The sequence below is a fragment of the Emydura macquarii genome, unplaced genomic scaffold (assembly GCF_026122565.2).
Source record: "Emydura macquarii macquarii isolate MOO-44397 ecotype Brisbane River unplaced genomic scaffold, CSIRO-AGI_Emac_v2 contig_295, whole genome shotgun sequence".
Taxonomy (NCBI): domain Eukaryota; kingdom Metazoa; phylum Chordata; order Testudines; family Chelidae; genus Emydura; species Emydura macquarii.
The window spans coordinates 5,763,311-5,775,945 of record NW_027130432.1 but is presented as its reverse complement, the minus strand read 5'-3'; the positions used below and the strand labels follow the sequence as shown (position 1 = coordinate 5,775,945).

The 12,635-nt window shown below is 42.7% G+C and overlaps 1 protein-coding gene across 9 annotated transcripts in view; it reads right to left on the bottom strand.

The window, feature by feature from the left end:
• Nucleotides 1-12,635, bottom strand: part of CHD9 (chromodomain helicase DNA binding protein 9) — a 185,573-nt gene that overhangs the window by 34,142 nt on the left and 138,796 nt on the right. For 6 of the 9 annotated variants that reach the window (XM_067550971.1, XM_067551008.1, XM_067551017.1 and 3 more), the window contains one exon: nt 7,170-7,333. In XM_067550971.1, coding sequence (XP_067407072.1) covers nt 7,170-7,333 — 164 coding nt within the window. Of the gene's footprint in view, nt 1-6,438; nt 6,546-7,169; nt 7,334-12,635 lie in introns of all 9 variants that reach the window. The other 3 variants (XM_067550998.1, XM_067551025.1, XM_067551035.1) reach the window with 2 other exon arrangements.

The following is a 12,635-nucleotide window of genomic DNA, read 5'->3' as shown; positions in this document are numbered from 1 at the left end:
TGCTAAGAAAAAATCTCCAGTTCTGGGAGCATGCACAACATACGGTACACTACACATAGGACAATCACTCAAAGAACCACCCAGGACTGTGGGGATTCCCATCTGGGTAAAGAATCCTCATATTGACAATCCACAACAACCAGGGCTTGTCATGGGTGAAAGTTCATTCATCATTCTGATGTTAATATTTTTTAATATATTCATATATACTGCTTTAACTATATAACGTGGTCTACACAAGTGTCTATTTTTTTAAAATGAACAAAGCATAAAGATGCAAAAATCTGAAGGATAGAAGAGAAAAACAGTTCATTTTGACTCATGCAGGTCTACCATGTAAATTCAGATAGGAACAAAGTTTAAAATGCACATTCCCATTTATGAAGTAAGCAATTCCCAATAATTTAAAATGATTTCTCCACTTCCAAAAAACTGTGAGCTTTTGACCTAGAGAACCATAATGTCCCTGAAGATTTATGCTACATACTTCAGCATTCAAATTAACACCTCATGTAGTAGGAATAGATAATGCAACATCAGAGATTAGTTGATTTCCCATTTTTAAGAAGAAATGCTGCACCACTACAGAAATTAATGCTGATCTGCAAGCCAGTCACAGAAACTAGACACTGAACAGACCTATTAGTTTATAAGAACCAATTCTCATTCTGCTGCCTATGAAAAATTATTCCCTACAGTATATTGCATCAGTACTTGAATCAGTTTAATTTTAATATGACTCAAGCAATCAGGCTTTCCCCTAAGGAGATTATTCCATAGTCTGAAGATCCTCACTTTAAGTAAGTTTTCCTGAGAGTTAGCTGAATTTTCCTTTGCTCACACTTTCACTGTTTCTTGTAGATAAACCCTTTTGGACTACTCAAAACAACACCTGTCTCTGGTTTATAACCATCCACATACCTCATGTTGCTCTTCTATGAATTCCATCTGATTTACTGACACTTTTTTTTTTTTTACAACTTAGAAAATATCTGGACAAAAAATATGAAATAATTCAAGGTATGTTTTCACTATAATTTACAGTAAAACTGATTTTTTAAGATCTCATGAAATACATAGACCTTCTTGAAAAGGAGGATTCAGATTAGTACTTTCCCCTCAATTACAGCCAACTGATTTAAGAGAAGGAAGCCATCAAGAAGCTTCAGTCCTGTGTAGCTCCTAAATTTTACAAGGCTGAAGCTAAATTCTGCAAGAGTGGAAGGATATAAAAAATGGTTATTAACCTTTTGTTAGCGGTTGTTCATTGAGATGTATTGCACATGTCCATTCCACTTTTGGTGTGTGCGTGCCCGCCCATGGACACTCGCCGGAAATACCTGTTGGGGCGGCTCAAGCCCCCTCTGCTGCCATGCACTGCTGGCGTCAGTATAAAGGACCCAGCCAACTTCATGTCCCCTCAAGTCCTTCTTTCCAGGAACTCTGATGTAGTGGGGTAGGAGAGTGGGTCAAGGAATGGACAAGTGCAACACATCTACAAGAACAACAGTTACAAAAGGTTAGTAACCATTTTTTCTTCTTCAAGTGATTGCACATGTGCATTCCACTCTCGGTGACGCCCAAACAGTAACATGGGCAGAAGGATCTGAGTTCATCTACACACAGACTATTGAACAGCTCAACCAAATTTGGCATCACCTCTTGCGTATTGGGTGATGGTGTAATGGGAGGAGAAAGTATGCATGGATGACCAGGTTGCTGCTTTACAAATGTCCTGGACAGGGGTCTGCACTAGGAATGCTATTGAGGATGCTTGAGATCTTGTGGAATGAGCAGTCACTTTGACTGGTAGTGAAATGCCTGGCAGATCATAACAAGCACAGATACAGAACATTATCCAAGATGAAATTATTTGTGAGGAGATTGGTAGACCTTTCATTCTGTCTACTATAATCACATACTGTTGGATGGACCACAGAAGCAATTTGGTCCTGTCTAAGGAGAACGCTAGTGCTTGTCTAACATCCAGTGTGTGCAGCTGTTGCTTGTACCTATATGGGTGTGGCTTGTGGTAGATAAACTGATTGATTGTTATGAAAATTTGAAACTATTTTAGAGAGGAAACCCAGATGACGGTATAAGTAAACCTTAACTTTAAAGGCTGCATATCGTGGTTTGGATATGAGAGCATACCATTCAGAGACCTTTCTGGCACAAGGGATAACTATCAGGAAAACCACCTTCCAGGAAAGCTGTAGTAAGGAGCACACTGCTAAAGGCTCAAATGATCCCTTAAGTTTAGGCAAGACCAAGATCAGGTCCCAAGAGGGAATGAGCCACCTTAACTGAGGGTACAACCTATTCAGGCCTTTAAGGAATCTGATTATCACGTCATTAGAAAAACTGAACAGTTATCCATACAAGGGTGGAAAGCAGATGATATTGCTGCCAGGTGAACCTTGACAGAAGAAACCTGTTGTTTCAAGTGCAGCAGATAGTCGAGTATGTGTTGCATGGATGAATGCAGTGGTGAGACTTCGGTCTGACAAGCCCAGACACAGGACTGATTCTATTTTGATAGGTAGGCGGCCTTGGTGGAGAGCTTTCTACTACTTAGTAAGACCTGGTGAACTTGCTCTCAGGAAGCCTGTTCTCTGGTGCTTCCAGGCTATTAGATGAAGGGACTGCAGGTTCAGGTGGAGCAATCGACCATGGTCTTGGGAGATCAGATCCAGGTGCATCAGGAGTGAGACTGGAGATGCTGAGAGGCCCAGTAAAGTGGAGAACTAGTGCTGGCAAAACCACACTGGGACTATTAATATAACCCTGGTGTGGTCTCACTTGATTTTTAGTAGCACTCTGTAGGAGAGGGATTGGGGGAAAGCTTAGTAAAGCTTGTCTGTCCAGGGTGGCAGGAATGCATCTGTGAATGAGCCCGGAATTTGGTCTTGCAGGGGAACAGTGATATTTTCTATTGGACTTGTTTGCAAATCAATCTATTTGGGGAATCCCCCACAGTTGGAAAATGCATCTAGCTACATTCAGGCAAAGAGACCACTCATGGCCACTTGAAAATGACCTGCTCAGGCAGTCTGTTAGCTTGTTCTGCACTCCTGAAGGTGAGAAGGCTTTAAGTTGATTGAATGGCTATGCAAAATTCCCACAGATGAACTGCTTCCTGACTAGGAAGGGATGAGTGAGTCCCCCTTGCCTGTTGAGGTAAAACGTAACTGTGGTGTTGTCTGTAAGAACAAATAGGTTTCTTTCTCTGATAGGAGGTAAAAACATCTGACAGACAAGACAAACTGCCCTGAGTTCTCTGATGCTGATGTGAAGGTAGAGCTCTCTAGAGGACCAAAGATCCTAAGCTCAGAGGGCCCCCAGGTGAGCTTCCCACTTTAGAGCCAATGCATCTAAGACCAGAGTTATTGACAGTTGATGGCGCACAAAGGGAATACCCACACAAACCCTGAGAGGGTCCAACCACCAATTCAGGGAAATTCGAACTGACGCAGATACCATGCACACAGCATTCATATGAAGATGGCTTGGGGAGTATACTGAGGCCAGCAATGTCTGGAGGGATCTGAGATGCAGCCTCACATGTTGTACTGCATAAGTGCACAAGGCCACATGCCCTAGGAACCTCATACAGTTTCAGGTTGCTGTGACTGGATGAAACTTGAGGTGTGTCACTAGAGACTGGAATCTTGAGTGTGGAAGGAACGCTTTGGCCTGGGTAGAGTCCAACACGGCACCTATAAACTCTATACCAGGCAAAGGGTAGACTTGTTTGCACTGATCAAAAGGCGTAGGGCCTTGAATGCTGACTGAATTAATCGAATGCTGGATATAACTCATACTTTGGACCAGCCCTTGACTAGGCGGTCATCCAGGTAAGGACACACCTGTATTCTTAGTCTCCTCAGGAACACTGCTGCCACGGCCATACATTTTCTGAACACTCAAGGAGCTGCAGAGACCAAATGGAAGCACCATGAACTGCTAATGCGAGTGCTTCACTACAAACCTGAAAGTAGGTCTCTCTTAAAATCAAGGGTGGCATACCAGTCTCCAGAGAGACAATGACAGTTGCCATGGTGACCATATGGAACTGGTCTTTCTGAGATAACTGTCAAGATGATGCAGGCTTAGGATAAGTCTGAGACCTCCCTCTGCTTTTGGGATTAGGAAATAATGGGAGTAGAAACCCTTCCCTCCTAAATTCTGAAGAGCCTCCTCTATGGCTCTCCTCTGAAGGAGAGATTGAACCTCCTGGACCAGAAGTTCTTTGTGAGAGGAGTCCCTGAAGAGGGACAGGGAGTGAAAGTGGGAAGGAGGAGTAGAAGTAAACTGGAGAGTATCCTGCTTCTACAGTGCTCAGCACCCAATGGTCCGCGGTGATATGGGACCAGGCACTTAGAAAATGGAAAAGGCGGTTTACAAATATAAGAAAAATGGTGTCTGGCATGCTGGAAACTGATACAGCACCCTTGAATGTCTCATCAAAATGTCTGCTTAGAACCCATTGTATGTCTAAGTGGGTTTGGCATTGATGCAGAGGTAGGAGGAGGATGAGGCCTACACTGAATAACCTCTACTTTTTTTCCTCTGCAGGTCCTGTCACACAGCCAGAGCAGAATATCAAAGGAGCTGCTGAGGCCTGAAGTGCTTCCTGGAAGGGGCTGTGGTTGTAAAACCCAAGGGATTTTAGGGCTGCCCTTGAATCCTTTAACCCATAGTTTCTCAACCTATGGTACACATACCCCTAGGGGTACACAAGACACAGGCAGGGGGTACCCAGTGAAAAAGCCAGTGAAGGGAGGCGAGCGGCAGCCGCCGACTTCTGGGAAAGCCAGGTGGCAGCCGCCTGCTTCCCGCCCGGTCCCAGCTCCCAGCTGGGAGACAGGTGGCCAACACGGTGTTATTTGCCCCAGGCTCGCACCCCGCTGGGGACAGCCATGGGGAGCGCTGCTATCCACACTGGTGGGCTGCTTGTGCCTGCTCATATCTCAAGTTCCTGCCTGTGTGAGAACACCACGTGACCCCGCCATCAGGCCACAGTGAATGACTGGCATTGACCTTTGCTCCGATATGGAGGAAGGGGAGGAGGAAGGAGGGGAGAAACAGCAGGGAGTTTGTGATCTGCCACAGCCACACAGCATTGCAGAACTCTCCTGCTTTACGAGAAATACAGTCGTCCAGCGGTAAAGGGGGAAAAGATTGTATTTCTCAGAGTGGAAAATTGAGTGTTGGGGTACTTATTAAAATTTTCAGAAGTTAGGGGGTACTTGCTACTTAAAAGGTTGAGAAACACTGCTTTAATCCATGCAGCTAAGCATCAATCTGCTCAAAAAGAACAAGGACCCCTCAAAGGACAGGTCCTGCAGAGTCTGTTGGACCTCCTGAGGAAGCTCAGAGGACTGAAACCATGAGTTCCCATGCATGGCCACTGTCAAAATAATGGACCTGGCAGCTGAGTCAGCCGCATCCACAGCAGTCTGCAGCGAGGCCCTTGTCACCAATTTTCCCTCATCCACTAGTGTGGAGAATGTCTGCCTACCATCTTCAGGAACAGGTGCTGCCCAATGAGTAGAGTTCCAAATATTAAAGTCATACCTACTCAAAAGTGCATGCTGGTTTGCAATCCTCGGTTGTAACTACCCCTCCTCCCCCGTAGAATAAACTTTCCTACCAAACAGGTCTACATTTTTTAAGTCTTTTGATTTTGGGGTTGTGCTCTGAGGCCCTTGCCTTTCCCTCTCATTGGCTGCCAAAATTATCAGGGACTCTGGAAAAGATAGGGATAGAAGTAAAGGAACTCATAACCTTGGGCGAGTATATACTACTTGCATTTGGACCTTTTTGAAGTGGGGGGAAGGGATGCAGGGGCCTGACACAGCCCCATAACTAGGTCCCATAATGGCCTCATTGAGAAGTAGGGCTACTTTGGAAGGATATGCAGTGGCTAAAATATAAGCTAGGCAGTGAGAGAATTATTTTACTTCCTGTATGCCCAGACTTAAGGCAACCCTCTTTAACAATTCTTGGTATGCCATACAAATCATCTGGGGAAGGCGACAACCCCCTCCTGAGGCTGTTTCCTCAGAGGAGGGGAAAGAGGAGGCCAAGCATGGGCTGTGGATGCTCTTCCTCTGTTTCTTGATCCACCAGGTCCTACTGAGCCGACTCTTGATGTCTGGTAGTAGGCTCCATACCAGAATCAGGAACAGGTGCTGCCCAATAGGTAGGTGCCTCATGCCTTTCCCAGGACACCAAACAGGAATGCCTGGAATACAATCCAGAAATGGGGAAAAGCCCCACGGATAACAAAATGGCCACTGGACAGGTGTAGGCCTCCTGCAACCTGTTGGCCAACCACACACTGGTACTCCTGTGACAGAATCCATGGAAGGGTGGAAACGTCTGGAGGAGGGATAACAAAAGTGACTGCAGACAGGAAATATAGGACCTGACCTCCGATTCTGAAGAGGACTCTCCTTCCACTGACCACAGAGATATGGTTTCAGACAGTGCCAGCAGTGGGTGCCAAGGTGAAGAGAAGTGAGCATCATGGGTTTTCCCTTTGACAATACCAAAGGGCAAGCCATTAGGGGTATATGAGTTTGGGGTTGTCTGGGCCCTTTATACTGATATTGGCAGTGTGCGTCAGCACAAGGTAGTCAAGCCGCCCCAACAGGTATCACTGAGGGGACAATTTCTGGCAATTGTGGGGCATATGCACACCAAGAATGGAATGCACATATACAATCATTCGAGGAAGAACTGACTTTTGGTTAATCACGAGTTTTGTTCAGAAAATTGGAGTTGCACTGAAGTCCCTTTTCTGTCCCCCCTTTGCTGGTCCACAACACGATCACTGTGTGTATGCAGCCCCAAACTTCACTGGCTATTCACACTGCAAACAAATATTTGCAGCATATCACCATTTTTACCATTATGACTTGCCAAATTGCTCTCTCCCACCGAATATCTACGTTTTAGATATAAATGAAGGGTCCCAAGAATCTACTCTGAAAGAAAACTGGTCTAGAGCAATATATTTTATCTAAGGGCTACTCCTCCATCCAAGTTCAGAGGTCTGAATAATTTTACTGGACTTGACATGTTTAATGGAATATTAATGTTGCAAGGAAAATGACCCAGGCCTAGAATATTTGAGCTTGAAAATGGTATTACAAACTTACCTTTGGCCAATAGGATGCAGCCAACATGTATCCACCTTGTAAGAGATAGTTGGAATTTGGTGTCCCATTGTTCAACTGGAAACAGTCCTGGGTCTCATCTTGTGTGGTGCTCAGAGAGGCTACACTCTCCTCGTCATATGCTTTGATGTGAGGGGTTCCTTCTGCTAAATAAAAGTACTATGTGTAACTTGAAGCTGTATAGAAAAATATATTATAATTGCTTTTTCCCCCCTTAGGATGCTCATACAAAGAATCAGAAGGTTTGGAAAGAAAAATGTGAACACAAATATAAAATGAAAAATGAAATTGCCATGCTGGGTACATGCAAGGCCAATTTTTAAATTGGAGTGCTGAGGCTCATCTATGTAAATTTTGAACTACTACTTCTCTGAACATAACTATATTCCTGTTCTATTTTCTAGAGCTTACCATGTAAAGTATTCAGATATTTTAAAAATATATTGCTTGGTAAAGGCTGATATGAATGGGGTGACCAGATGTCCCAATTTTATAGGGACAGTCCCAATATTCGGAGCTTTTTCTTATATAGGTGCTTATTACCCCCAACTCTCATCCCGATTTATCACAATTGCTATCTGGTCACCCTAGATATGAAATCCCTTGTGAACTTTTTAAGAACACAAATGTGATTTCAAAATAATAAATAAATTAAATTTTTAAGTAGAAAATTAAGCATGGAAAGCAGAATGGTTGTCACCAGAGTGTGCTAAATCTATGAAGGGGATATTACTTTTATGTGTGGTCCATTTCACTTATTGGATGGGGAGGTAAAAGGCTCCATTTGCCTCCCCCAAATTTTTTAAAATTATATGTCTACATAATATTACAATTTTAAACATGCATTTAAAAAAATCTGAGTTTCTTTTCAACTGACATTTCAATGTTTCTTCTCACCCCTGACCCTCACATATTGCCCACATTCTCACCTCCATCTTTTTGTTTATTTCTTTCCTCCTCCTCCAGAGGAAATCAGGGATATTATGTTTGTGTGCTTGCACAGTATACATTTCCTGGTAGCAAGGTCAGACATATTTTGAAACTAACAGCCAATGCTGCATAGGAAAGAGTACAAGTGCAAGAGCAATGTGGAATTATTCTTCAAGACTCAAACTTATGTGTAACAAGAAATGCAAGATTACATTTGATTACTATTGTGATAACAATTGTGTATATAAGTGAGCATTAAAGATGGACTTTTGCATTGCTTTTGTTGCTTTAGGTCAGCTAATACCATATGTTTTAGCTGTGTAATGTGTGGTTAAGTTCTGGGGGGTAGGTGGGTGAGAGGTGGCTTTTTTGTATTTTAGAAAAAGCATGTGTGTCACAACACTCTACTTTCTACAAAAAAGTGTTTCCATTATCACTGTAATAATAAAATATTGATAAAAATGCTACCCACCATTTATTTGCCCCAAAATTGCAAGTTTTCTATGATAGGGGACCACAGTTTGCCTCTGTGCTGCACCCCTTGCCACTCCCTGATCCTGGGCCAGATGTGCATCAAGCTGTCCCCAGCATAAATTTAGCAGAGCCTGAAGGATGCTGTAAATTCTGCCACCTGCCAATAGTATCAACAGGTCGATAAGGCAGCTTGGAATCAGCAGGGTGTAGTACAGTCCTTGTAATGTCTCCTTTCTCTAACACAATTAACCTATCTCCACAACACCAGATGATTCCCCGGTACAAGGGAGACTGAAGGGAATATCATCCCATGGTGGCTAAGCCGGCTTTTACACCCAGAATCTACTTGTGGTACAGCACCAAGTAGCCACAATACAAGGGGGAGAATAACGCCCTCACTAACCAAAGCTAACTCATAACATGCATGTCAAATCTCAGCTCCTAAATATTAATACTTCAAAAATTAAAGTGGGTTTTGAATGCTTGGAACTACTAAAAACCTCTCTATTTTAAACACTATGTAACTAATTTTTCCCAATATTTTCTCCACCTCCTCCATCCAGGATGGTTACTTGTATAATCAGGACTTCGAATGACAAATTAAAATTGATTGAGTTGTTATAACGCATGAGAAAAGGCTTAGAATCCCAACAAATGCAGAGTTCTTTTATTGACTCATCCAAGCAGTTAGGCAACACTAGCTCCAGTAATGGAGCTTATCATGCTATCGGGGCAAATCCAAGCTCTCCTTACCATAACTCTCTCACTGACTTTCCGTTGTCACCCAAGATCCACATTCCCTCCTCTTATTTACTGGCACTGGGATGACAGAAAGGAATATTCTCTCCACTTTTAACCTGATTATATATAATTTATTATTTAAAAAAAACAAAAAAACCCAAACCCCTAAATATTACCTAATCAAACCCACAACACTCACTACATACTAGACCCAGAGAGCCCTAAATTCTAGTATGTAGAGCTTGCTGAAAACTTTCTTCCTCTAGATCAATGTTTCCCAATGACTGCTCCATGGACTAGTGCCCGTCACATCTCCCTGATACAGTTTAAGAAGGCAGCAAAAAGGTGCCTGATAGCGGTATAAAAAAAGTTGAGAAATATTGCTCAGCAGAGTCCTATAAGCAGGATGGAGATGGAAGTGTTTTGGCTATCCCTTCCATCAACTGTTTTCATGTAGAATAAGACAGTCGCTAAGCATGCAAATCTGGGGATTAAAGAAATAATGGCAGTATTAACAATTTAGTAACTAAAATTAAAATCACTAAATACTGAGGCATTTGTTACAAACATTATCCTCTAAAAAGCAATTGAAACACAACAGATGGGTCAAAAATAATATCTGTCAAGTGTGCAATATACAGCCCAGCTGCACAAAAGTTTATATGAATGGTGTACAACATATGAAAAAAACCTTAGGTATTAAAGCGAATGTGCATAATGAACTGCACTGACGTTAAGAGAACCTTCCAGCAGTTACCAAATGTTTAAAATGCAAATTTCTAATTAATTCTAATTAGCAACAGAAAGACAGACAGATTTGCGAACATTTTACAACTAGAGGGTCAGACAAGTCATTGGTTATGTGGGCTACACTGGCAGGGGGTGAGAGGGGAAGGAATACAGTCTCTATACCTGAACCTGGAGCAATTTTACAGGATTACTGCCATTAAACCTAAATTTTATTGTTAAATTGCCTAAGCCACTTCTCTTCTTCATTGTTTTATTACTTTATCATCAACAACTTCCCCTTGACAATGCCCATTTGGTCCTGCAGGCAACATCAGAGGTTACTCAGCCAATAACTCTAACCCTGGCCTTAAACCCTAACCCTAACCTGTTGTCTATCTTGGTCCTCTCCCTCATTGACGGTTCAGGCAGAGAGAATCTACTAGAACAGTTTTAAGTAGGCAAAGGTCAATGATCTTGCCTGAGCCATACACAGTGTGGAAGAGCCATAGTGCACATCTCCAGCCTCATTCCTACTCAGCCAATATAGCTCCTGATCTAAAACAGAGTTTCTCAAACTGGGGGGCACACCCCCTGGGGGGGCATGGAATGTATTGGGGGGGGGAAGCATGAGAAGTTTTAGGGAAAAGACTTAGTGCACACATTTGGGTGGCTGAAGAGTGGCCACTGCTGCCCAGTTGCCCAGCTCTGAAGAAGCCAGTGCTGCCACCAGCAGCAACAGAGAAGGATGGCAACTGGATACCATACCACCCTTATTTCTCCGCTGCTGGTGGTGTTGCCCTCAAAGCTGAGCACCTGGGCAGCAGCTGCCACTCTCCTGCTGCCTAGCTCTGAAGGGGGAGACAGCAGCAGCGACAGGCTAGGTGCTGGGGACACAAACAAAAAAGGGGGCTGAGGGGTACGATCAAATATGTTCAAGAACCACTCATCCAGAACAGCCCCACTATTTCAGTCCTGAATTCCCATGCCACTCCAGCTCCTCCAAAGCACCTCAGTTCTGAGTGGCAGTTTCATTTGCTGAAATTGAGTATGTAAATGACCTGGAGGGTGAGTGATGACTAGCTGAGTTACTTCTTACGTCACAATGCTTCAGACAGAGACATGCCATATAGTTGAGTGTTAGGCTTCAGATCGCTAAGCCAAATTCCTATGGTGATAATTTTGATTATGGTATGTAATGTATCAATAGATTTGCTATGGGTGAGATTTTCAAAGGTACCTTAATCATACAGGAACACAAATCCCATTGTGTGTGTGGGGTGGGGGGAAGGGTCGGGGAGGGGAGGGGAAGAAACCAATGGGACTAGTGGTCCCAAGCCACACAGCTGTTTTGAAAATTCTATCCTCTGTGTACTAATCCACAATTTCTTTTATGTTTTCTGAACAGTTTTGAGGTCTGAATATCCAAGTCAGAATGCTTGAAAATTTGTCAGCGAATGCAAATAGATGTTGCACTGTGTCACACAAGTTTAAATGAATGAGCACACAATACTTATATAATATGCTAAGATTACAGCAACAAACTATATATTTGTATCTACCTTCATAACTGACTCCTTCATGTTGCAGCCTAAAACCTTACCTTTAGTGGTAGGAAATCCTTCCTAACCCCACCACCCAACTAATGAGCTAATGATAACCATTATATAATGTTCATTGTACTGATAGTGGAAAACAGTCTAAAGCATATCTTGAATATTAGAACGTTTCATGTATTTTTTCTCCATCACAGAAAACAGAGCAGAGGGTTAAACTGTTAACAGTAAAAGAGTTGAACTGAGTTCAAGACAGTTGGAATCATACTTCCCCCCACCTTCTGTAATTCCTATCATGACAACCTTTAAGCTAACACTTTGGCAGAATATGGTGCTTGTTGCGGCAATTCTCTTTCTGCTCTTGGGCAAACACTACATGGCATGATATTTTGCTGCTTCAGGAAATATTTATTTGTCCCTTCCTCATCTCATCTTAATGTAAGGGAAACAGGAAGCAAAGAAATAAAAGGGAGATTTTATTTTAAAAAAAAAAAAAGGGCCTGTTGCTCTAGATATCTAAGTCTGGAAACGAAGACTGGTACCCTAATGCCCATAGGTGGGTGCAGAGACAGTACCTCCAATTACTCTTAATGATCTCTGGCAAATGGCAGGGGTGAGAGTTTCCAAGAGATACTCAAGAATGGTGCAGTGAGAAAAGGGATGGATGAGGAGGGAAGAACAGAAGAGGCACCAAAAAAAAAAAAAAAATCTAAATATAGCAAGAAAAGCAAAGAAATGGGGAAGGGAAAAAAAATATTTACAGAAATTCTGGCAGGTCACCCTTCCCCACACCTCAGTTGAATGCTGAACACAGCTATCTATGGGATCAGGCAATATCACTCTTTGAAGGTTTTGTTAGGCGGTGATGAGAAGCACTATTTCCAACATTGTCATAGCATGAAGCAGTCAAATAACCACAAAAGCTTTAAAATCTTCTCCCCTCTAAAAATCAGGTAAAATTGTTTTGGTACATTTGCTTCTGTTTTTACTATGTATTCTCCTATTTCCTAGGCCTTTCAGA